The sequence below is a fragment of the Mytilus californianus genome, unplaced genomic scaffold, assembly GCF_021869535.1.
Source record: "Mytilus californianus isolate M0D057914Y unplaced genomic scaffold, xbMytCali1.0.p SCAF_15, whole genome shotgun sequence".
Taxonomy (NCBI): Eukaryota; Metazoa; Mollusca; class Bivalvia; order Mytilida; family Mytilidae; genus Mytilus; species Mytilus californianus.
In genome coordinates this window covers 10,771,570-10,799,290 of record NW_026262637.1, presented here as the reverse complement: position 1 = coordinate 10,799,290, position 27,721 = coordinate 10,771,570, and the positions used below count along the sequence as shown (strand labels likewise).

Below are 27,721 nucleotides of genomic sequence, written 5' to 3'. Positions count from 1 at the left end.
ATAGTTATGACTACAGTAGACTGCATCATCCTTTGTTATAATGGTTTGTATTATTATGGGCCTGTGTTTTAGTATATTTCAAAGAGTTATCCACGAAGTTCAAATAAACTGGTTGTCGTTGGTTCATGTCTGTCAATGTAACAACATATCAAAATTTGAAAAGCTTTGGTTAAACGTGGTTGCACATAAACGGGATAAGGAGACATGTTCCAATCTATTAATGACAGGAACTTCAGGTCATGGAAAGTTGAAAATAGTCAATATCGAATTTGGTCTCCATTATGTCCTCAGATAAAAAATACTAAAATTTGAAAAGCATTGGTTGAACGGTTTATAAGTTGTTGCACGACAACTATATCTTTTGTGCAAAGAAGGTGAACGTAAACAAGTTTGCAAGATGTATAAAAACTAACGTTTTACCTAAAACTGTAAATCATATTCAATGTATTACACAGTTTAGTTTGAAGTAACTAAGGCTATCAATATCAAATAAAGGCAATAATGTCCAGTTTGACAAAATATCACCCAATGAACTGGCAATGCATGGAGATACTAAAATTTAGACTCAAGTTACTAGTTGTTTTACAAAGTATCATGTAAGCATGGAAAAAGATTCACTCCTTTATTTTAAATGAATAAGTGTTAGTCATGGAATGTTTTCATTCTTCGTGTTTTATTGTCCTTAAATTTACATTTTTATCTATCGGTACTTTGCTTGATTTATGAGTCTTAGAGTTTTACTTCCAAACAACTTGAGAAGTTAGGCAGCATTTAATTAGAAAGAAAAGACATTGCTTCACCCTAATTAATGCACTCATATATGATAGGACTAAACATGGTTAGAACATAGTCTACATTAGCTTTAGAATATTTAAAAGTTCTCCATCCTCGACCGAAATAATAATTTAATAATTTGCCCGACATAATTTTTTTTATTCATTCAATTTTTAGAAATAACATCAGAATATTTAAATCCCTCGAGAATAACTTTAAAACGAGACATAAACCCCTTTATCAAGCTCTATTCATAAACATTTTATTGGTACACGCACGAACCATTGTTCTATGAGTTACTTCCTTACTGATAATCTTTCAATTTTATTAAATATTTTTGTATTAACCAAACTACATATCACCAATACCGTATGATTATAAGCAAATTTTTGTGATAATACATTTTAAAAGGCATAAAGAATAAATATGAAAAAATATGTTTCTGTTGTGTGCTATATTTAAAAATATACAAACAGTATAGGCTGTCGAGCTTGTTGTCAAGCTATTGTGAATATTGTGTTTACAAATAGCCTTGTGTCAAATATTTCTTTATTTCTAACTGATTATTCATGGAAAAGGCATTATTAATTCATATTTTTGAAACAACTATTGTCTAAGTTTTTATCATTTGAAATAGCGACTATTGTTTTTGAGAGGATCAGATATTCATACAAAACAAGATTAAAAAAGTGGGAACTCGAATCGCTCATCTGATAATTATTCTATGCAATAACCAATGTAACACAGTATTTATTGTCAAAGCGGTTGTCGTTCGGAATGATAAAAGTTTGAAACAAAATGTCATTACCGGTAGAAAATCGACCAAGCAAGTAAACGTATACAGAACACTTTGATATAAATAAATATTCATGACCACAGAAGACTGCATCATCCTTAGTAACAACATATTAAAATTAAAACAAAATGGATAAAAGATGTTGCACAGAAACGATATAAAGTGCCCTGTTCCAATTTATCAAAGACTAGAACTATTAAAATACGAAAAGCTTTTGAACGGTTCATAAATTATTGCACGAAAAAGTTATAGGAAGCCGCCTACCGTCCGTCTCCCGCCCGCTTAATTCCTTCGCATAACCCGATTTAAAAAGGTATCAAAATTAGCAGGAATTATATTTTGTTCAATGAAGTCTGATAGAAGTACGAAAAACTAACTTAATACTTTAACTGTAAATATAATCAATTCATTACAGAATTTAGTTGTAATTAAGCCTGTCAATTCAAATAAAGGCAATTATGTCAAGTTTGACAAAATATCACATAATGAACCGGAGATACTTTTGTTTAGGCTCTAATCACTAGTTTTGTTTTACAAAGGATCATGTCAGCATGGAAAAAAAAGATGCATCCCTTTATTATGAATAAATAAATGCTAGTCGTGGACTTTTTCAACATATGAAACTATGCAGCATTGAATTACAAAGACAAGACCCTACTACACCCCAATTTATGCACGCTTATATGATAGGACTACTCGTGTTTTAGACTTGATTTACATTCTTCGGCAATTCTCAATTTCAGTATATTTGCAAATTATTGTCCTAACTTGTGGGTTTTAAATATTTAAAGGTTCTGTTAAAAGGCTGTCACCATCCTCGACCGAAATAATAAATTAATATAGTTTGCTGAATCACTTATTTACAAAATTTGCTCAACATAATTTTTCTTATTCAACTTTTTAGAAATTAAATCGTAATATTTAAATCACTCGAGAATAACTTTAAAACGAGATAAAAAAGACCCATCATCAATCCCTCTTTTTAAACAAATATATATTGTCTTGACATTTTATTGTAACACGCATGTATCATCGTTCTGTTAGATACTTCCTTACTAATAAAAATTTCCATTTTAATTAATATTTGTTATAGAACAAAGTAAATCTCATCAATGTCATTTGATGAAAAACAATTACGGAAGTTTTTGTGAATACCACATACGTTCTAAAAACTTCCTGTATTAGTTTCTTTTCTATATATAAGAATAAACGTCTGTAATTATCACGGTTATTTCTTAATATGATAATCATTCGGACGGGCGATTTGATATCGTTAAAACCATGGTAAGTTCGAATACTAAAATACAATTTGAATATAATTTCACTTTTACAAAAGTATATAGAAATACAAAGAAAAAATGGCAGAATTGTTATTGTTGTTTGCTAACAATGTTCTACTCAAGCCATTTCAAAATATACAAACATTATAGGCCGTCGAGCTTGTTGTCAAGCTATTGTGTATACACAACGCCTCGTGTCAACTATTTGTCTAATTTCAATTGATTATCCATGGAAAACGCATTATGTTGTGACTAGTTAGAAAACTAAATAATAGAATTTGATTTTAGAAAACATATAGGAAAACGAGACAACCACTACCATTATTCTGCTACCTAAAAAGGTTACTAATGAAGCAAAGTATTGTCTTTGACGTTTTGAATCAGCCATTACTAATATGAATATAAGGACTTTTTTTATAAAGAAAATGTAATATTAAATTTTGAAATTCATTTGAAAATAACATCACACTTGGTAGTATTGGTTTATCGAAAGTGGTTTTCTGGATTTACATTCATCAGTAATGATCAAACCAAAACAATTGAAAAACAGGTATGTCTATAAAGGCACATTGCCCTCATGCAAAGTACTAATTCTGTGTCGGGGTTTGGTCATTTTTAGTAAGATAAGCTCTTCTAACTCCGTTTTATGTAAGGTTTTGGGTTCGAGTTACCTCTGATCTACGCTTGCTTCGGTTATGTCATTAGAACACTAATGATATGTCAAAGTTCTTCTTTTTCAGATACCTGTTTTTTTATTTGTTCTGTTCATTGGTAATTCAGCGTTACATCAAATCAACACTGACTTAGATAGAGAATGGCTTCTTTTTAAAAAGCATACCACAAAGTTTACGACGATGGAAGTGAAGATCAATTGAGGTAGAGTCTTTTGTGTGATATTCAGCTAGTCAATATCAGACTCGGAAAACAATGTTTTTAAATATAAATTAGATGAAAAGATTACAAATTTTGTCTTTAAATATGATCAAAGAATGCCAGAAATGTCTTATCATCACGGGACTCAATATTGTAATATATTAGTGTGGAATGAAACATCTGTCGTAGGAACTGAAATCCGGATCATAAGGGTTTTCCAACTGATTTTTACATATAAAAAACTATATGAAATAGCGTGTGTACCGGCTTTGATAAGTGTTTGGTATAACTATAAATTTTCACTTCGTACTATGAACATCAAAATTATTTATTTTGTAATAATATTTCCTTTCTCTATTGGTACTGTACACGTATACCTAACAACAAAATTATTTTCATTTACCTGTGTTTAAAGTTATTGCAAATGGATGGTATTTTTGTTCGAGCATATTGTTTTTCTTTAATTGTTTAACATTTCTTACCGATATAACATGTTACTTTTATTATTCTTCCCTTAGTTTATTTATTTTGTATTCAAAATTATTTATTTTGTAAAAATATTTCCTTTCTCTATTGGTACTGTACAGGTATACCTAACAACAAAATTATTTTCATTTACCTGTGTTTAAAGTTATTGCAAATGGATGGTATTTTTGTTCGAGCATATTGTTTTTCTTTAATTGTTTAACATTTGTTACCGATATAACATGTTACTTTTATTATTCTTCCCTTAGTTTATTTATTTTGTATTTACATTGTGTCATAGGTCAAATTTATTTGTTCAGTGTATGTTCAATGGTGTTAATATGTCCTTTGATTGAGTTGAGCTATTTCAGTTGATATTTTATAGTGTGTCTTTCTATGTTGTGATGTTACACTATTGTTTCAGAAAAAGGGTGAAGGTTTGGTACCATTAAAACGTTTAAACTCGCTGCATTTGTTTGCACCTGTCCTAAGTAAGGAATCTGATGTTCAGTAGTTGTCGTTTGTTGATGTGGTTCATAAGTGTTTCTCGTTTCTCGTTTTTATATAGATTAGACCGTTGGTTTTCCCGTTTGAATGGTTTTACACTAGTAATGTTTTGGGGCCCTTTATAGCTTACTGTTCGGTGTGAGCCAAGGCTCCGTGTTAAAGAGCGTACTGTGACCTATAATGGTTTACTTTTATAAATTTTGACTTGGATGGAGAGTTGTCTCATTGGCACTCATACCACATCTTCTTATATCTATGTAATGTTTAAAATGGTCTCTATCCATACAACAAAACCCATATGCATGTGAAACAGTCCTACCAACTGAGGTAATTTTGACGAACTTGTACATCCTAATATGCCTTAAAGATTACATTTACAAATGAGATGTGGTTTGATAGCCACTGAGAAAAATGTACAGTATAGATCAAAGGACGAAGATGTAAATACTGTAGGTTTCCGCACGACCGCCTTGAATGAACAAAACCTAAACAAGAATGTAAGCTATGAATGGTCTAGAGTAAACAACCCCAAACGGAAAAACCAACGTTTAACGGTATGATTTATGACAAAAACCAATAGTCGAAAAATTATGCTTATTGCAGACGGCAACCAAGGAGACCCATTGAATTACAGGCTTCAGTTCTTATTTTTATGTTGTCTTCTTTGAAATTTACTGTTAATAAATGTTCAATTATTCGAAAAACCTAAAAAAAAAAAAAGGAATCTGATTACAGTAGTTGTCGTCTGTTTATGTAGTTCATACGTGTTTCTCGTTTCTCGTTTTTATATAGATTAGACCGTTGGTTTTTCCGTTTGAATGGTTTTACACAAGTATTTTTTGGGGGCCCTTTATAGCTTGCTGTTCGGTGTGAGCCAATGCTCCTTGTTGAAGGCCGTACCTTGACCTATAATGGTTTACTTTTATAAATTGTAACTTGGATGGAGAGTTGTCTCATTGGCACTCATACCACATCTTCCTATATCTAAACATTATCTACCCCGAGTAAAGATGATCTTAGTCGTATGTGGCACAATTTTAATTTTTTTTATTCGAATTATAAGTATAAGATTTGTATATTTGATGATTTTACCATCACTTGTTCGATGAAACTGCTGGTGGACCTTTCTATCATGAGGTTAACACCTTCCCAGTAGTCAGCACTCCTGTGTTGACATGACATATGATTAATATAAATTATTTATGTAAATTTAACGTTTGTAAATGTTGAATAATTCGAAACACTAAGGATTTTCTACCCAATGCATAGATGACCTAAGACATATTTGATACAACGTTTGATTTTTTTTTCGTTGTTTGATACTTTTCTTGATTTGGCCTCCCAATTAATTAATCTGATTCGAGCGCCACCTTTGAGCGTTCCTGATAATAGTAAATCCAGATAAGTGCTTTGGATGCATAAAATAGATAATTTTTTTATTTAATTTTTATGAGTATTATGAGTTTTACCATTTGAATTGGTTCATATTTTGTCATACCGACACCGTTTATTGCTTACGGAAAAATGTACGGTGACCTGTAATTGTTCACATGATTGTCCTTTAGTCTTCATTGGCAATCAAACCATATTTTTTAAAGGACTTTAACGTTTTATTTAGCGTCAAAACTATCTAGGTGGTTGGGACTGTTTCACATGCATGCGGACTTTGTTGTATGTATAGGCATTATTTTATACATTATACGCTGATTCGAAAAAAAACAAATTGCATAGAAATGCGACTGACACAAATATGTATATATTTTGTGTGTATCTATTTTTGAGGGAACAAGTTTTGTCATTGATATTTGTCCAACATTTCCTTTTATTGATATAATAATTTCAGTTATTAGAATAAAGACTTACAGTTCCAAGAACTATTTACTTATTTAAATGCAATTTTGGTTTTTAATGAAGACGATCGATTTGGGAGGAAAATATTCAATACATTCAACACCACAATTTGGCGGCTGACAGAGGAGAACACAGTTATTGGCTTGGTTTGAATCATATAGCTGATATGGCAAGTATTCAGTCAACATTGCAAAGCTAACTAAAGCACATTGAAACAGGACATTGTTTTCTTTGTTTAGATGGAAATAACTTTAATACATATACAGGTGAATAACTGAATAACAGAAGAGTTTGGGATACGTCATAAGACAGTACCTACACGAACCAAGAGCCCAAATACATTTAGTGGTCTTCTCATAAAAACATGTCACTACGTACAAAATTAAAAGCACTTATTAATATAATTGAATGTGGAACAATTGTAAATAATAAATAGTCTAGTATAATTATGTAATCAACACCAACGTCCCTATAGGACAGAGCGCAGTATTATTTAGCAATGACAACTTTCCGCTGTGTTGTCCGACTTTTAACAAGCACATGAACATGTTGCGGAGTTAAACTAAATTTCTTGAGCACTCTTCCTTTTTCTTTTATCTCAACTAAGCATGTCTCATTGTTAAAGGCCGTACGGTTGCCTATAATTGCTAACATCCACTTTATTTGAACTTTGTTGGATAATTGTCTCATTGGCAATCATACTTCATTTCCTTATTTTTATATGTATATTGTATAACTTATTATCAGAAAGTCACAACACATGGAAAAACTGCTTCGGAACTTTATTCAGTCGGTTATTAGTGATATTTTTTATGGTAGTAGTGAAAATCAAGTGTCACGAAGAAATATCCAGGTACGACACTTTTTCAGTGTTTGCAAAATTTGCCTCATTATATAAGAATAATCTGTATGATTTTTGTAGTCTGTTGATGAGGTGATAGAGACAATGACAGGGGGAATCATGCCTGGAAACAAAAGTGAAGGTTCGACATTCCTCCTTCCAAATAATGTTGAGATCCCCAGTGAAGTTGACTGGACAAAGAAGGGCTATGTTACTCCTGTAAAAAACCAGGTACATTTATACTAGTAACAGCTTCATAATAAATAAAAACAAGGATATCAAAAAACACTAGACTTATAATTTGGTACCCCAGACTCATTAATTGCGCTCTATGCAAAACAGTTGAAAGGCCAAATCTAAAACTAAATTGATAAGCATTGGATTCGAAACATTCGAAAACGTTGTGCCATATACGGCTAAGGCTATCTATGTCTAGGGTAGAAAAACCTGAGTGTTTTGAATCATTAAACATTTTATGAACAGTAAATTTACCGAATATGAACGTATCAATGATATTTTCATGCCAACACAAATGTGCTGAATACTAGATTGGTGATACCATCAGAGACTTCAGCAGTGGCATCGACCCAGTAATTGTAAAAACTCATAAAAAACAACAGGCTTATAATGTAGTACGCCAGACGAGCGTTTCGTCTACATCAGACTCATCGATAACACTCGAATCAAAACAGTTGAAAAGTTGATGAATATTGAATTCTAAAACTTCCAAAAAATTGTGTCAAATTCGACTATGACAGAAAACGAAAGCCTGCACATATCAATGTACTAATGGGCATAAAAGAAATGTGCATTAAATCTTGATTTTGTTAATGATAATATTACTTACACTAGATTGGTACTGCTGCTGTTAACACGTAAGTATATATTGGTGTCATCCGTCTTATAGACAGCAGTCTCATAATAAGATAATTAGAAACTGAAAGATACATTTTTATTTTAAATTTAAGTTTATAAATCAAGTATTAACGCTATAAATAAGGTTTCAAAATTCTCAGACAAATTTCGTTTTGTGTAGGTTCATGTTTAGTGCTTGCGAGCCTCTTCTATTTATGAACTGTAAATTTACCGAATATGAACGTATCAATGATATTTTCATGCCAACACAAATGTGCTGATAGTAGTCTCATAATAAGATAATTAGAAACTGAAAGATACATTTTTGTTTTGAATTTAAGTTTATAAGTTTAAAATTCTCAGACAAATTTCGTTTTGTTTAGGTTCATGTTTAGTGCTTGCGAGCCTCTTCTATTTATGAACAGTAAATTTACCGAATATGAACGTATCAATGATATTTTCATGCCAACACAAATGTGCTGATAGCAGTCTCATAATAAGATAATTAGAAACTGAAAGATACATTTTTATTTTGAATTTAAGTTTATAAATCAAGTATTAACGCTATAAATAAGGTTTCAAAATTCTCAGACAAATTTCGTTTTGTTTAGGTTCATGTTTAGTGCTTGCGAGCCTCTTCTAAAGTTCCTTCATTTGGCTTTTCAAGATTACGGTCTTTAACAAACTTGATAAATGTTATTCTATGATTCTTTTGTATACATTTTTATTCTATAAAAACTTACCATGATGAAGCAAATGTTTTCGCAGTTCAACGTAAGTCAAGTATCCTGGGAACAATAGAAAGTTCAATGATGTAAAAAGTAGGTAATTTACTTAGAAATATCCCGTTTTACTTCAAAGCATACGTTTGTCTCATCAGGGTCGATGTGGATCATGTTGGGCTTTCTCAGCTACAGGATCATTAGAAGGGCAGCATTTTAGGAAAACAGGGAAACTCGTATCGTTATCGGAACAAAATCTGATGGACTGTTCATCAAAATATGGTACGCAAAATAAAAAAATGCCTTATGCATATGTGCAATTTTTGTTTAATCTACTAGAGTGAAGCTACCACCTAACCATGGCAACATAGAACATCAAATATACAAGGCTTATTATTTGGTACGCTAGATGCGCGTCTCGCTTCAAAAGACTCATCAGTGGCGCTCGAATGAAACCAGTTAGAAGGCAAAATCAAAGCATTACAAAAATGAAAGTTCCGAAAAATTATGTTAAGTACGGCTAAGGCAAAATATTCCTTAATTTTTTAAAATTTTTGTCGACAAATACCCAAACAACTATATCCGGTGTTAAATTGTATGAGAGAGTAGTATTAACAAAAATACTTTGTACATACCACCTATCTGATACCACTGACATTGTAGTATAAACAGTAATACTTGGTATATACCACCGATCTGATATCACTGACATTGTAGTATAAACAGTAATACTTGGTATATACCACCGATCTGATATCACTGACATTGAGGGTTTGAAGTAATACTTAATACTTGGTACATACCATTGATCTGATATCACTGACATTGAGGGTTTGAAGTAATACTTAATACTTGGTACATACCACCGATCTGATATCACTGACATTGAGGGTTTGAAGTAATACTTAATACTTGGTACATTCCATTGATCTGATATCACTGACATTGAGGGTTTGAAGTAATACTTAATACTTGGTACATATCACCGATCTGATATCACTGACATTGAGGGTTTGAAGTAATACTTAATACTTGGTACATACCATTGATCTGATATCACTGACATTGAGGGTTTGAAGTAATACTTAATACTTGGTACATACCACCGATCTGATATCACTGACATTGAGGGTTTGAAGTAATACTTAATACTTGGTATATACCACCGATCTGATATCACTGACATTGAGGGTTTGAAGTAATACTTAATACTTGGTACATACCACCGATCTGATATCACTGACATTGAGGGTTTAAACTGGATCCATCCACCTTCAACAAAGGGCCTAGCGGATGTGCCATTGGAAAAGAGGAATCAAGTCTGATGATGTCATACACACACACACACCCACAGAAAACATATTTTTATAGATAATTTAAAAAATGATTAAGTTACCTAGATATTAGCTGGAATCATTTTAGAAACAAATTTATCCATTTAAGACAACTAAATTTTAAAAAGTTAAAAACCTGTCTAGAATGGAGAAATGTCTTATCTCGCAATAAAGATAATAAATCTAGTATTAATTAATTGAAAAATCAATGACATAGTTTTTAAAAACTATCAAATCAATTCAAACGACACCATTTCTTTATTCCTAGGGAATGAAGGCTGCAATGGAGGTTTTGTAGGTGCTTCATTTGCATACGTCAAAGAAAATAGAGGAATAGATACAGAAAATGGCTACCAATACCAGGGAAAGGTAAGCAAATAGAAAACAAATACCAGGAAACACGTTGTTGTGGATTAATTCATTGTATCAAAGTTATAAGATACAAAACGCAATACGTACATTTTGTCTGTAAATAAAAGTGTAAATAGCATTTTATAAATTTGGGGCGTCCGAACCTCTTTTCTTGATTCACCTTTGTTAGAAACGCTCAAACCCCAAATCTTGAAATCCAAGGATGTATATACAGCGGCCTAATATTATAGAGTCATTAAAATGTGCATTAAATAATATAACTCACAGATAATTGTTTGACGGGAAAGTAGATAGATGTAAAAAGGGAAAGTTATAATATAGATAAAATCTGCATAAATGCCTATAAAAATGTTGTATGTCGTAGAACCTTTAAATTCGAAGTTCTCCTGTATCTACGAAAATGAGTCAAGCTGATGTGACTCTGCCTCTGGTAATAATGTTCGATCATTGACAAGTTAGAAATGCAAACAAAAGACAGATCTGACACATCATTCAACTATCGACATGTAAAGATCGGCTGTATGAGCTCGAGTTTATAGTCAGCACTATAAGTAAACCATATCAACATTATAAATCTTCATCAAGTCCTATATATTATATTCCATGAATGATTGTTTTTAATTTGGATCATGAATTCCGTATCAGATGCCTGTGGGTACATAGGTAAATAAAGGCAACAGTAGTATATCGTTGTTCAATAGTCATAAATCGATTAAGCGAAAACAAATCCGGGTCACAAACCAAAACCGAGGGAAACACATCAACTATAAGAGGAAAACAACGGAACAAGACAATGAACGGCAACAAAAACAAAAACAAACTCCAACATACATAGAAACGGACTATTTGATACCAACTGCCATATTCCTGATTTGGTACAGGACATTTTATAAGACAAAATGGTCGGTTGAACCTGGTTTTATGGCTAGCCAAACCTCCCGCTTATAAATGTATTTTGTCGATGATCTAGGTCGGAAGCTGCAGGTACACACAATCTAACATTGGAGCTACTATCACAGGACACACGGTGATTAAAAAGGGAGATGAAAATCAGTTGAAGGAGGCCGTAGCAACAGTGGGGCCTGTGTCGGCATGCATTCACGCGGATAAAAAATTTCAGTTGTATAAACGAGGTAAACGTTTTTAGAATTAACAAAATTCAAATGAACCTTCGTATTTATGTTCATTAGAACAGTACATGTAAAGCTAAATATCTTTGTAATGTAAGATATCAAATTGAATTCGTTTTTTTTAATGTAGATTTTCACTTTCTTCACTTTCTAAAGTGAATATTATTTTCCTGATATTTACATATACAGATTGAGTTGGTGGCTTTGAGCCGTAAACTCTGATTACACCAATTTCTTTGTATGGTCCCAGTGGAACTATTTGTGGTTCTCTTATACCCTTGATTCGTTTGAACCATACGACTTGCAACTAAAAGACAAATTGAAAGAGTTGGTATTGCTTTGTTTCATAATAAAGAATGGCCAACGTAGATACAAGGTTTAAATCCTACTTTGTAAAAAATCACTCTGATTCAAACAAAAAATTCTCCGGAACTGACATTATCAAGATGCTTGATTTCTTGATTGACAACATATTTGTTACGTTTGGAGGACGTGTTTTTCAACAAACTATCGGCATCCCCATGGGAACCAACTGTGCCCCTCTTCTTGTCGACTTGTTCCTTTATTCTTATGAGGCTGACTTCATACAGGAACTTCTTAGGAAGAAAGAAAAAAAGTTAGCAGTAACCTTAAACTTTACTTTTCGCTATATAGATGATGTTCTCTTACTATATAATTCAAAATTTGGTGACTATGTTGAACGAATCTATCCAATCGAACTAGAGATGAAGGATACAACAGATACAGTTAAGTCTGCCTCATATCTTGACTTACATCTAGAAATTGACAATGAGGGTCGGTTGAAAACAAAACTTTACGACAAAAGAGATGATTTCACCTTACCAATTGTGAACTTTCCATTTCTATGTAGCAACATTTCCGCAGCGCCTACATACGGAGTATATATCTCCAAATTGATACGATATCCCCGGGCTTGTATTTCCTATCATGATTTCCTTGATATAGGGTTGCTGCTCACAAGGAAGATATTAAACCAAGAGTTCCAAATGGTGAAGTTGAAATCATCCCTTCGTAAATTTTACGGACGCCATCACGAGTTGGTTGACCGTTTTGGAATAACCGTTTCAAAGATGATAGCGAATATGTTCCTAATGTCGTAACTACAATCCCGTTCCATTTTCACGAATGTGACCTACCGAATTAGACTATTTACCGGATTTGTACTAACATGAGCAACACGACCGGTGCCACATGTGGAACAGGATCTGCTTACCCACCCGAAGCACCTGAGATCACCCCCAGCTTTTGGTGGGGTTCGTGTTGCTTAGTCTTTAGTTTTCTATGTTGTGTACTTTTGTTTGTCTGTTTGTCTTTTTCCTTTTTAGCCATGGCGTTGTCAGTTTATTTTCGATTTATGAGTTTTAATGTCCCTCCGGTATCTTTTGCCCCTCTTTTGCAAGAAAGGGTGTCTAACGATAGTCGAAAATATACGAACGTTGTCTTTTAACTTCAGGATCAGTTAAAAAGATGATATCCTTTCACTGCATTATTCAGTCTTATAATTAGTTACTTGAGGACTCCGATGGCCGAGTTGTGTAAGAAGTTCATCCACAATGATAACTAGACTGTAAACTTTCAGTCTTATTCATCTCCTGGCGAGGTATGAACAACTGTGTTTCTAATTGACAAGGATTGCCAGTTTTCCTGTCCAATATCTGTGGTTCTCTCCATGTAGACCGGCTTCTCCACCTCCTGTCCAATATCTGTGGTTCTCTCCAGGTAAACCAGCTTCTCCACCTCCTGTCCAATATCTGTGGTTCTCCCAGGTAAACCGGCTTCTCCATCTCCTGTCCAATATCTGTGGTTCTCTCCAGGTAGACCGGCTTCTCCACCTCCTGTCCAATATCTGTGGTTCTCTCCAGGTAGACCGGCTTCGCCATTTCCTGTCCATTATCTGTGGTTCTCTCCAGGTAGACCGGCTTCTCCACCTCCTGTCCAATATCTGTGGTTCTCTCAAGGTAGACCGGCTTCTCTACCTCCTGTCCAATATCTGTGGTTCTCTTCAGGTAGACCGGCTTCTCCACTTCCTGTCCATTATCTGTGGTTGTAACGTCATGGACATGTCATAATTAGCACTTAAGGAATGGTCATTTTGCAAATAGTTTTTTTGGGGGTAAGTAAAATTAGTTAATGAGAATCCATCTAATCTCAAAGACATCTCCTGTATATTGTCATCATTTTGTAAGAATTCTCGAAGAACTGTTTATGGGTTTATGGGTTGCGTTTGTATATTTAATCTAAATTTGAAAAGGTGATCTGAAAAACTAGTAAATTTTAGTAAACTTTTATTTGTCCCTAAAGCATCCTTGTAAGATCAAATCATGTATATCAATATATGAATGATTTTATATTGACTAATGTCTCTGAAACATTCGCAGATACAATTCATTACACGCATAAGTTTTAGTCAAAATATATAGGAGCAAGAGCTTTACCCCAAAAGTTAATTGACACACATAAACATCTTTGTAAAATACATTATGCAGTAAATTATATTGTTGTGTAAAGTGTGCCTACGTCTAAATAAAAATGACAAAATCTCAAAATGAGGATTTTGTTGCAGTTTTTGCTGTTTTGCACTTAATGTAAGAATTTTTGAAGCACTAATGGCAGTATGTCAGACAAATTTAAAACGACACTACAAATAAATCTGACAAAGACGCGAACAAAAAATAGATTGTAGTTATTAGTACATGCATTAAAGTAAAACATAATTTCATATAAACGTTTCAAATACTAAGTAATTGGGATCCAGCAGCCAAAACTGTCACAGACATACAAACACAATTGACTTAATAATTCAAACAACCATACAAATATATTTTTGTAGTAAATAGTACATATTTATAAAACATAATTACATATACACCTTCTCGATAAAGTCCAAATTAAGTAAAAAAATTACAAGGGTATACAAAATGAACCTTTAAAAACTCATGCGTCCGAATTGTACCGCTGGATCCACCCGCATCAGGAACGCCCAAAGTCAAACCCTATAGATGGATGCACAAATCTTAATCATGTCAATAGTCATACGACCAAAAGGAACATGATAGTACAAAGACAAATAAAGGGAAAACTGTAAAGTACATAAAATGATACACAACGTCAGCACCTAGAATCTATAACTCAAGACCATCCTGTATTATTTGTGGAGTAGACATCGACTATTTTTCACTTAGGTCTTGGTACTTTCCGATGAACTTTTTGAAAAAAGGACGACACGTTCTTTGACAAATCTCTGGCTCTTTAATTTTTTGCCCAGACAAAGATGACGTTTTACAAAGTCTGAGTAGCAGTAGATTTTGAAATGAGTTAACCAGTCTCAAGATTGAAACTTTAAAGTACGCATAAAGCTGGTTGCCATCCCACTTGCATGTACCATAGTCTAAGGGGCCTTATTATAATTACCTATTTATTTGCACGTATCTGAAGTCACAAGCTTAAGTATTTTAAGATTTCTCTAGATCAAAAATGAAAATAACACTTTATGCGCCGGAAGCGCTTTATTGGATTTACCTTAATCATGAACAGTCAATCCTAAACATTTGAAAGCTATGATGTGTAGATACCCGATAACATGAGGAGCTATGACAAGAAGGGACCGTAAAAGAATAGACTAATTTATCTAGGTCATCTTTGCAGGAGGGAATTCGAACCTGAGATTTTGATTAATTTCTTAAATTTTTAATAGAAAATTTAAGAAAAGTATGTCATTTCATTACCGAAATACGGACTACTGAGCTGATGATACCCTCGGTAATTAACACTCCATCAGTAGAGTTATCGACTTAGTGCTCGGAAATGAAAATACCACTTTATAAATGTCATACGTTCGAAGGGTGTTTTTTGAATTAACCTTCATCAGGAACGATCAAACCAAAGTTTGAAAGTCAAGGATGTATATGTACCTAAAAATGTGAGCCGCCTTACAAATTTGATGCGCAAAAATTAAAACTTTTTCGACCTTTTATTTTTTAGTGTTTCGAAGAAATATATTTGACTATTGATTGACGTACAATGTATTGACAGAATTAATATTTCATGAGAATTTGAAGAAATAAAAACAAATATTTTCAGGTGTCTTCAACAATCCGAGCTGTAATTCCTATAGGACAAATCACTGTGTCCTGGTTGTTGGATATGGCACACAAAGTAACGATGATTATTGGCTTGTTAAGAACAGGTACACGTTAACACAATACTCCTTTTGTCATATATAAATTGTTTCAATTTCAAGTGCCTTTTTGTTTTAGCATTAGATTTTATAGATTTAATAATTAGTTTTTATCTATAGAATGTTAGTATTAATGTCTTTTATCCAAAAGCCCAAATTATCGTAAATCTAAATCTATTGGAAACACAACTTCAAAATAATGACTAATTCAGTCTAGACTTATGCCAGGCGCAAAAGAAGACGTAGATACTCTTTCCGAAAGGATTAAGGCTATGAGCTTGTTGCTACAATTATAATTAAAAAAAAACACCACTGAATTGGTCTATGAATACACATGCTACATCGATCTATAAAGACTCAAATGTTTCTAAGCACCTGTCCTATCTCCATGACAAATATGTTGTGTCTGCATATATTACTTGGTCTTCCAATTGCTTCACGTTACCTCTTTTCCAATTTCATCAGCAATCAAATATAAAAAAAAGAAGATGTTATATGATTGCCATTGAGACAACTCTCAATAAGAGACTAAATGACATAGAAATTAACAACTATAGGTCACCGTACGGCCTTCAATAATGAGTGAAACCCAAACCGCATATTCAGCTATAAAAGGCCTCGAATATGACAGTTGTAATCCATTCGTTTGATGTGTTTGAGCTTTTGATTTTGCCATTTGATTACGGACTTTCCGTTTTGGATTTTCCTACGAGTTCGGTTTTTTTGTTATTTTACTTTTTTCGAAATGACAAATGTAAAACAATTCAAACGAGAAAACTAACGGCCTGATTTATGTACAAAATAATGAACGAAAAACAAATATGATATACAGAAACAAACGACAACCACTGAATTACAGGCTCCTGACGTGGGACACACACATACAGAATGTGGCGGGGTTAAACTAGTTTGAAGGCGCCACACCTTCCCGTAACATGGGGAAGTGGTGTAACGGCACAAGACAATAACAAAATTTACAAAACAATAAACATAAAACAAATATGAAATACATCACAAAACGACAGCCACTCAATGTCAGGCTCCTGACTTTGGACAGGCACATATAGAAAGCCGGGCTTCAAAGCTATTATGAAATTATCTACTCTATGGGCGGCGTGAATACGATATGGATACTAGAAAAAAACCAAAAATCTGTTAGAAGTACATACAATCTAAGTCTCTTTCCTCTTGCAATAGTCTTAAAACATCTGACGTTTCTACTCTTTACACAAGAATTCCCAATTCCAAACTAAAGACAAATTAAAAGAAAAGGTCCTGCTAAGTTTCATTGAACAGAATGGCGAGAACGTAGCAGGGGCGTTTCTAGGATATTTGAAAGTGGGGGCGTATAATGCAATATTTGCCGTGCGGAGCGAGGCGAAAAAATTTTTGGACCTTTTTTTTCCTAAAAAACATAAAATAATTGTGAAATATGATAAATTGCCATATTCAATACAATATTAGCAGATTACGATAGTTTTTTTTGGGTTTTTTTTTAAAAGGGGGTGCGTACGCCTATTACGCCCTCACCTGGACCCGCCCCTGTGTGGATACCAGTATCTTGTCTTGGGAGGAATAAATCATACTTAATAAAAAATACTCTGATTTAAATACAAAATTCTTTGAAGCTGACATTAACAAGATGCTGGATTTTTTTTTACAACATATTTGTTACGTTTGGAGGACGCGTTTTTCAACAAACAATCGGCATTCTCATGGAAATCATAGCTGCTCTTCTTGTCGATTGTTCTTTTGTTCATATGAGGCAGACCTTATACAGGAGCTTCTTAAGAAGAGTGAAAAGAAGCTAGCATTATCCTTTAACTCGTTCCGCACTAACGATGTTCTAAACACTTTAAAATTTAGTGAAGATGCTGAATGCATCTGTCCCATCAAACGTGAAATAAAGGATACAACAGATACAGTTAAGTCTGTCTCATATCTTGACATACATCTAGAAATTGACAATGTGTATCATACAAAACTTTATGATAAAAGAGATGAATTCAGCTTCACAATTGTGAAATTTCTATTTTTATGTAACAACATTGCAGTACCGCCTTCATACGGAATGTATATATCCCAGCTGATACGATATTTTAGAGCTTTTCATATCATGATTTCCCTGAAGACGGTTGCTGCTTACAAAGAATATCGAAGCTATGTAAGCAAGAGTTCCAAGTGAGGTGAAGTTGAAATAATCCCTTCGACAATTGTACGAACGCCATCAGGAGTTGGTTTAACGTTACGGAATATCTGTTTCACATATGACGATGGATATGTTCCAATTGTGGTTAACACAATTCCATCCTTTTTTCCTCGATTGTGACCTACCGAATTAGACGTATCACCGGGTTTGTACTAACACGAGCAACACGACGGTTGTCACATATGGAGCAGGATCTGCTCACCCTGAAAATTATGTCCGATTTAAAATAATAACAGATAAGATGTTAGAAAGAGACTCTCGTCGCGTTATATACCCGTTTCGCACTCATACGGCAATAGGCAATGAGCAATCAATCAGTATGATTTCAACTTGCTTTATTGGTAACAATAGTTATTTTTTTCATTGTTTATTCATGCAATAGTACCACTTAATTGATATTGTTCAGCATTTAAGTTGCATATTTGCGAAAATTTCAAATAATGTATTATGAACGCATATAAGTGACCTATGAAAAGACAAATAATATAACATAAATTCCTAGTATGATCAGCATGCATTTCAATAAACTGTTAATATGTTATAATGTAAACCGCCTACAAGAAATGTTAAACTTTAACATGTTACACTCCTATAAGAATAGTCATGTACTTTTCCAGTTTAATTTCAATTTAGCTATTTATTTTTACCTTTTTGCAGTTGGGGAAACAGATGGGGAATAGATGGATATATATTGATGTCAAGGAACAAGGACAATCAGTGTGCCATAGCAACCTCTGCCATGTTCCCTCTAATGTGATAATTACATGTTCTTCTCTTTAACGTGTTTGAATCGCTTAGAATACTTCATTAATATTTAAACAAAATCCTATGAAAAATTAAAAAAATGAGGGATACTAAAGAAACGTATAATATGATTTCCGAACGAAAGTGACGAAAAGACAAATTATTAAAGCTGAAATTAGCTGGTTTAATTGTAAATAAACGGAAAGGTCAAACTAAAAAAATGTTGAAATATGCTCTTAAGAAACATATAACAAATCAATACAATCAGTTCGCATATACGAACCTACAATTTTTGGGTTCGCTTTTCGTAATCTTACTTTTTAACCTCAAAACTAGTTTTAGGAAAACATTGCTTAGTTAAAAAAATAAGAATGTACAGACACGAAAAATCATCGTACAACTTTATGACAGGCTTGCATAGTTAATAGCAATACCAAATATCAGTATTCTAGTTTCAGCGAATAATGTCAGTATACTTTACATTTATTTTATTTAATAGTTTGAATTTGTTTTGAGTCCTTTCTTTTTTATAATGATATATGTAAATTGTCTTTTTTAGCCCGATTTTGCGGTTTGAAAAATTATTTACGTAAACAATTCGATTCATTTTTGGCTTATCTTTAATTCTTAAGTTTAATTTGTTGTAATGTGCTCATTGCTTTAAACGTCACCAACATTCAACCTATTCGTACTAACAGACGTACGAACAAAGACATACAGCAACGAACAGTTAGCTAGTTTTCTAACAAGCACGTGGTTTCCATGTTAGAATTATTTTTCATAACTTTTATACGCAAATACTTTTTGGCATGCAATATTTTAAACAAAGAAGGGAGAGAAGACAATCCTTCCCTACAATGTTGGTTGGCGAGATCTGTAGTGCTGCCCAATATTTTTGGTAATACATGTAATCCTTTTCATGAGTTATTTCATTATTAACGTGTGTTAAATAACATGTGATTTGTTTTGTGGTAAAACAACATTGTCTAAAATGAAATGCTTTTATCACAGATGTTTATTTTTAGATTGTGTTGAAAACTTTATTTAAGGTCAATTTTGGTTTATCACTCCTTATGCATTAACTTTGTTTATTCATATAGACAGCCTTGATCCGATATTTTTCAAATGAATGTAAATCCCTATAGGTAAAGTGGTGTTTGATATCGGATATGTTCCTTATGTCGTAACTACAATACAGTTCCCTTTTCACGAATGTGACCTACCGAATTAGACTATTTACCGGCTTTGTAATAACATGAGCAACACGACGGGTGCCACATGTGGAGCAGGATCTGCTTACCCTTCCGGAGCACCTGCGATCACCACCAGTTTTTGGTGGGGTTCGTGTTGCTGTTGTAACCCATATATGTGACATTTTTACCTATTGTGTCTGTTTGTTTTGTTCACACATTGTTGTCAATATAATGGAATTTGATGCGACTGTCATACAAGTGAGAGGTTTAGCTAGCTTTAAAACCAGGTTTAATCCACCATTTTCTACATAAGAAAATGCCTGTAACAAGTCAGGAATATGACAGTTGTTATCCATTCGTTTGATGTGTTTGAGCTTTTGATTTTGCCATTTGATAAGGGATTTTCCTTTTTGAATTTTCCTTGGAGTTCAGTATGTTTGTGATTTTACTTTTTGGTATTTGCAGTATGATCTCAACTCGATCATATCTGTTCGTACGCATGTGTCCGTTGCCATTCAGATTTCGTATAACCCTTTTGGAGAAACATTTTCCTTGTATAGCTGATTAACCTGCTACCTTGTTATGACACCTAAGTACGTTGATGACACATATGCAATATCGTGTTTACATGTCGTTAGTTGCCTTATTTCATATCAATTTATTTTTGTCATTTGTTTAAAAGAGATCATTGATATTCTTTATTAAATTAAATAAAATGTTCCTACTAAGGCGTTTACAAGCTTTACATACAGACACGCGAATGATTATTGATGCAATGTTTGTTGAAAACGAATGTTAGAGAGCATAATAAAAAGGGTCGTATAGTTAAAAAGTCTCCAGATACAGATTCTATGTGTGGATTTTTGCCCGTCATTAAAGTTAACCCTTGAGGAAAATGTAACTGTCAGCAGACCATTTGTTGCAAGGCTCTATAACCTTAAACTTATGGTAAGGAAAGCTAAACAGAAGGATGCTAGCTCGTTTAAACTCCCCCATGCAAATCAGCTTCCGTGCAACATATCTCAGGAGATTCGCTGCAGACCAGTTTTTGGACTTCTTAATACATAGCACAGCAACAACAACAGTCTCCTTTATACTTCGGCTGGGGGGAAACACCTATTTTTTTTACATTTTGCTTAACAGTTGTATTGCTATGATTCTAATGTTGTTGTTAAATCATTGCCATGTGAATTAAAAAAATATTAACGCCTATTTCATATATAAAGAAAAACGTCCGTTGTAAACGTATCTAAATTAAGACGATTGAAGTTTATCGATATTCAAATCTCGTAAATCGATTAAGAATAGTCAATTTGAGGTAAAAAAATCAAAACTGAGTGAATCACATGATCTCTAAAAGGAGCAAGACTGGGTGCGTCGTCAGGGTAAACGTATCCTGCTATTTTATACATCATCCGTCGTGAAAATGCACACTCAGTCAAAATGCTAATATCGAGAATCGGACACAATTGGTAAAATTACAGACCAGACCACTTAACCAGTATCTAAAGATCTAAGGCTGCGTAAATATGACGCTAGTGAGTTGAGACACCTACATATTGTATCGGTCAACACATTTGTGATGCTGACCGTAAAACGTATGCAGTGTCGATTAAAGTCGTTTTCCCCCATAACTCTGTTGGACCTTTTTATGTGTAAGGAGCCCATCCATGTCAATGAAGTACGTATAGTGTGAACATACGCAAAACTGCTTTTGTTTTACAACTAAACAATAGGTAAAACATGCAAGTGTCCACCTTCGCATCCGTTACCAATGATTTTTGCTTTAGGTTATAAACCGATCTGTCGACTTTACAAGTAAACGATATATATTTGTCTTTAACCTCATACTAATAAACCAAGAGATCAATCATTTGTATTTATTTTTTACTTTCTTTGTACTTTATCGGGAAAGTGTATATGCAAGTATGGTTTCTCATACTGTATGTATTTTTTTTTAACTTTTTTTGTTGACGTATTAGTCAGATTCATTTATATACTTGTTTGAATTGTTAAATCAGCTGTGTTTTAATGTCTGTGATGTATGTTTACAAAGTTTTGACTACTGGATCCCGATTATTGTCACGTTTATCAATTATGTTCGACCACCCAATGCGGTCAATATAATGGAACCGTACACACCTTTCATTAAAGTGCGAGCTTTAGCTAGCTATAAAACCAGGTTTAACCCATCATTTTCTTCAGAAAAGGCCCCTACTAAGTCAGGAATAAGACAGCTGTTTGTCTTTCGTTCCGATGGTTTTGAAATTTTTCTGCATCCCTTTGCAAAAGCTTGTACATGGACTTCGTATCAAAACCGAATAAAGATGAATTTGTGTCGCAATCAAGGCATGTGTAGCTGGCAGTAGATTACAGATTGAGGGTTCAAAGTAAGACAACAAAAACACCAAACTCCAAAAAAACTAAAAACGGAAAGTCCCTTATCAAATGGCAAAATAAAAAGCTCAAACACATCAAATGAATGGAAAACAACTGTCACATTCCCGACCTGGCACATGCAATTTCATCATGCAGAAAACGGTGGATCAAACCTGGTTTTATAGCTAGCTAAACTTCTCACTTGTATGACAGTCGCATATAATTCCATCATATTGACAACAATGTGTGAACAAAACAAACAGACATAATAGGAAACAATGTCAAAAATAGGGGTACAGCAGGCAACATTGTGCTATAATCTTTATCACTATGAAAACAAAACAATATGTCAACAAAGAAAAACAAAATGGCATTTAGACAAATCGAGAAAGACAAGAATACAAAAAATGACCTTAGCACAACTACACAATGGCGGGACGCACAAGCACCGAACCACGACAAAAGAACACCACCAAAAATGGACCAACCAACAAAGGTTAAAAATACACAATGACAAACAAAAGAACACTATAACACGTAACTAAAATGACAAACACCGTCAGCACTTAGAATCTACACCCAAAGACCATCATGCATTATCCGTGAAGCCGACACGGAATATTTATGAACAAGGTCTTGGTATCTTCCGATGAACGTTTTTTTCTAGAAAAGGACGAGACGTTCTTTGACATAACCCTGGTTCATCAACTTTCTGCTCAGACACTGGTGACGTTTTATAAAGTCTGAGTAGCAGCTGCAAGCTCTCGAATACCGAATGAGTTGGGAAATGTATATCCCATATGCAGGTGAAGTTCGTATATTGCTACTAAGGTGGGGGAAATTGATAATTAAACTCGTTTGTCATAGATTCTCGTACTAAGATGACCGCTTATGCCAAAATCGAGGTAAAGGTCTGAAAAATTAGGCGGAGGAAGCCGTGTCTGTTGTTTCTTCAATTTCTAGTTCTGGAGGATATATTAATGGAACCCAATCAGAAAAGTTTGGATTGTTAATGGAAAAAAACATCATCATTATATCTGAATGTGAAATTAAGTGATCTGGCTTCTTTGTTCTTCTTGTATTTGACAAGTGTCTGAAGGAACTGCGACTCATATGAAAATAAGAAGAGGTCGGCAAGGAGAGGCTCAAAGTTCGTTCCCATAAAAATGCCGACAATTGGTTGAAAAAGTCTACCTCCAAATTCAACAAATGTGTTGTCCATAAGAAACTACAGCATACTAATCACTTGTTCCACTTTGTAGAATGTTTTACCTTTTTGTTCACTATTAACAAAATATGACGTATGGTATCCCAAAGTGATAAATTTATAGAGCATGCTACCATTTTTATATTGAAAAGCATTGTGTATTATTTCTTTAAGATGATTTTTCAATTTCATATTTCACAAGCGACCGGCAGATTTCACGAACTGGTGAGAAACATCTTCCGTCTTTTAAATTTGAAAACTCTTATGTATTTGCAAGTTTAGAAAAATAGTAAACACAGAGCACTAACACACCAGTATCAAAGTATTCGAGTTAATCATCGAGCATCTGATCTACTGTATATGGAGCATAAGTTCCAGGTTCAACAAGTAAGTTATAAAGTCTAGCTGATGCCCATAACACACCACCTGTTGCTATAAATCAGGAAAGTCCATGAAATTCTTCGAATCTTATGATTTTGGATTGACCAACGTCTGGCATATATAAAAATAGGAAGATGTGGTATAATTGTCAACGAGACAACTCTCCACAAGAGGCCAAATGACACAAAACTTAACAACTATAGGTCACCGTACGTCCTTCAACAATGAGAAAACCCATATTGCATATACCATTTCACTTGTTAAACAGCATACAAATGCTGGTAAAACGTTGCACAGCATATTGTTGATAAACACGTTTTGACGTATCCAAACATTATTTCATAGTTATAAATACTGTTGCCATGTCGTTAGGTTTAGCATCTATGACCGGAGCATAGGCTACAAACGTGTATTCAGATTTAACCTCTGATAGCCTTTTGTAAAAGCCGGTCCAAAATGGGACAGTTTTTCAGTATTTTCTGCAGAAAAGGAAATTGGATCTAAGTTTTGTGTTGAAAGAAGTTAATTCCTAAAAAAGAAAGATAAAGTACGAATACCACACATAACTGTGTTGTCCAGGTTTTTATTATAAAAAGTGGTTAATTTAGAAAATGCTAGTATTGTCGCCTATGAAAGGATAAATACTAACGTTTTCCCAATAGCATTTTGTCTTAAAAAGTAAATTTTACTTCGTATCGTTTATGATTTGAAATCCGGAATCTCATTGAAATGATGCAAGGTTAAAAATCGTCATAAAAGTGAATTTATATGAAATACTGAGCGGGAGTGGTTTCATAACTATACAAAAGAAGTTTTATTACTTGTTATTTCGGAAAATCTGGAAGATATCGATGTAATGCAAATTTACAAATGCTGTAACCACTTCGTGAAAAGAAAACAGAGTGCTTATTCCTTAAACCGAGTTAAAACGGGCAAAAATAAGGATGGATAAATAGGATGAATATTAGTTTTACAATATGAATAATCACTTACCTCAAATGTTCAAGGACCATAAAAACTAACAACAATCAAATTGTTTCTTATGTTGAATTTTGAAAAAAAAATCAAAATGTCTTTTTTCATTCCATTTTATAAAAAACTGCACCGTAGGAAAGGGCTACGACCGGGCAAAAAAGTTGGATTAATGTATTGGTTTTGCACAAAAATAACATTAAAGCTGCAGTTATGCTGGTCCATTAAAATCTTAAAATAAGCACCATTTTCTTGATTAGTCACTTCACTATAATATATTTAATGCATAACAAGGTTATAGGAATTACCAACAACGTTTGAGGGTACAAGGGACCAAATCAACCGACTCCTTAAAGGAAATATAATTAGAAGCAAAGACAAACGACAAACAACAACAACAACAACAACAATGGTTCAGATAGCCTGATTTGATACAAGCACAACATGTAGTGTGGTAAGACAGTTTTATTGGTGCGAACAAGCCTGGACATTGGATGTGCCGCAAAATTCAAACGAATAAAAAAATTATTCCTGAACAGACCAGTTACCAACATATGACCACTAACATTGGAAATCTAGTGTCAAAAAGTATCTCCCCCCAATGTTTGTGTCGTTTTTGAAAGGACGTTATTAATTATAAATGCACAAGAAAACATTACAAATAAATTTAAAAAACAAATAGTTTTCTATATCATGTTATCATTTCCCTTCTTACATAGTTGAGCAGGCTATGGTAGCTTTGTACAAAATTGCTTTGTTGCTATGCAGTTTATTATTTTTTTTATACATCTCTAAAACAAGCCGATTATCCTTATGGAAAGATTTATATAATTGCTGAGCAACTCTAAAGACGGCACATAGTTTGGAAAGATTTATATCCTTGGTGTGCAACCCTTAAGATGTACATAGTTTGGAAATATGTATATCGTTGGTGTGCAACCATGAAGACGGCACATACTTTGGAAAGAGATTTATATCCTTGGTGTGCAACCCTAAAGACGGCACATAGTTTGGGCATATTTATATCATTGGTGTGCAATCCAAAACACGGATTTATATTCTTAGTGTGCAACCCTGATGCAAATATATGTGATACATCAATTAGCGTCCTAATCAACAATACCGGTAAGCATATATTTCAAATGAAACACAACAAGACGAAATACATAATATAATTCTTGTTTTGTTTTCTTTAAAGTAGTCTTAAACGCATTTGAGCCCAGTAGTCAGCACTTCTGTGTTGACATGAAATATCATTGATATCTTAATATTTATCAATTAACGTTTTACAAAACTTTGAATTGTTCAAAATAGTAAGGTTTTTAACCCCAGGAATAGGGTTCCTTAGCTGTTTTTTGCAAATTCTTTCGGACTTTTGGGCCCTGAATGCTTTCCAACTTAGTACTTCATTTTGGTCTTTTAAGTTTTTTTATTCGAGATTCATTGCTGCGTCTTTTGTAGACGAAACGCTCGTCTGGGGTACAAAATTATAAGCATGGTATCATTGATGAAATACATGGTATTAACTAAAGGTATATATAGGTATTTGTTTCACAGATAAAGAAGTACCTAGTAGACATAAACATAAGATATTATTATGTTACAATCTGTAATGCACAAAAAAATAGAAACAGATTAGAACCATGAAGAAATGTCAATTATTATTATATGTCAAGCACAACCTTAACAATTAGAGATACAACATATTAAGGTGAGTATATCGGGGACGGACGGACGCCAAAGAGAGATGATCTATATGAAACAGCTTTTGACAAGTAATTATTTTGACATTCTTAACTTTAAGTATGATATTTTATACTCTTTGAGATAACATGTATTATTACGCCTTGGAAGTTTTAGACTGCACTAGCAAGTACGCACAAGATATATTCATAGCACTCGAGTTATTAATAGCCTAATTGACCAACATCAGCTTCAATTGTAGATCTAATGAACCTGTTAGTGACATTTACTTGCTAATGAATTAAAGGCTAAGCCTACAAATTCCAAACAATTTGACAGTGAAGATAATGACACCTTCTTTACCTGATTTTATTTTATTGATCTGGATAATTTTATTTTTACGTTTGATTTTATGTCCGTTATGTTTTCCTTTGCCTTTTATTGTAGCATATATCTGCATGCCTTTACCTTAGTTAAGCGTCCTTAAGGTCAAATTGAACAAACCAAAAACTATTACTGACTGCGTCAGTAGCATATATCTTTTTTTGTTGGTTTTTGTGAAATTCCGTACTTTCGTCCAATCAGAGTAAAGATAGGTGACATCATGCATCCCGTTACCATAGTTAAGCGCCCTTACGGACAAATTGAACAAACTAAAACTATTACTGACTGCATTAGAATAAAAGGGGTTAAAATATCTAAATATGTGTATACGCCAATTTAGGAGCTATATGCAAATTTTGAGTACACTTAACCAACAATATTTTTCACGCATTGAAAAATTACTATTCGAAAAAAGGTTGTGACGGATTAAAATTCAGTTCAGGTGGTAATAAAAGAAAATCTCTAGTGCCTCAATCGAAATGTCAGTATCGCACCCGGTATAACTCCTTTGTACGAAGGGCATTTGTGCCACAATGCAACTTTTTACGATTTGCTAGAGAAACACGTCGCA

The 27,721-nt window shown here is 33.5% G+C and overlaps 1 protein-coding gene across 1 annotated transcript; it reads left to right on the top strand.

The window, feature by feature from the left end:
* Window positions 1-2,757: 2,757 nt before the first annotated feature.
* On the top strand, window positions 2,758-19,908 carry LOC127725382 (procathepsin L-like). The gene is made up of 9 exons (XM_052232317.1): window positions 2,758-2,854; window positions 3,591-3,726; window positions 6,610-6,715; window positions 7,469-7,618; window positions 9,123-9,246; window positions 10,567-10,667; window positions 11,641-11,803; window positions 15,902-16,007; window positions 18,865-19,908. The coding sequence occupies exons 3-9, from the start codon at window positions 6,713-6,715 to the stop codon at window positions 18,962-18,964; spliced, it is 747 nt and encodes a 248-aa protein (XP_052088277.1). The 5' UTR covers window positions 2,758-2,854; window positions 3,591-3,726; window positions 6,610-6,712; the 3' UTR covers window positions 18,965-19,908.
* The last annotated feature ends 7,813 nt before the right edge of the window (window positions 19,909-27,721 follow it).

What these genes read in the sequence shown, in the direction of transcription:
- LOC127725382 (XM_052232317.1), top strand. An exon ending in GCTACCAATACCAGGGAAAG is followed by an intron (nt 10,668 to 11,640) that starts GTAAGCAAATAG and finishes TCGATGATCTAG; the next exon opens with GTCGGAAGCTGCAGGTACAC. An exon ending in ATTTCAGTTGTATAAACGAG is followed by an intron (nt 11,804 to 15,901) that starts GTAAACGTTTTT and finishes AAATATTTTCAG; the next exon opens with GTGTCTTCAACAATCCGAGC.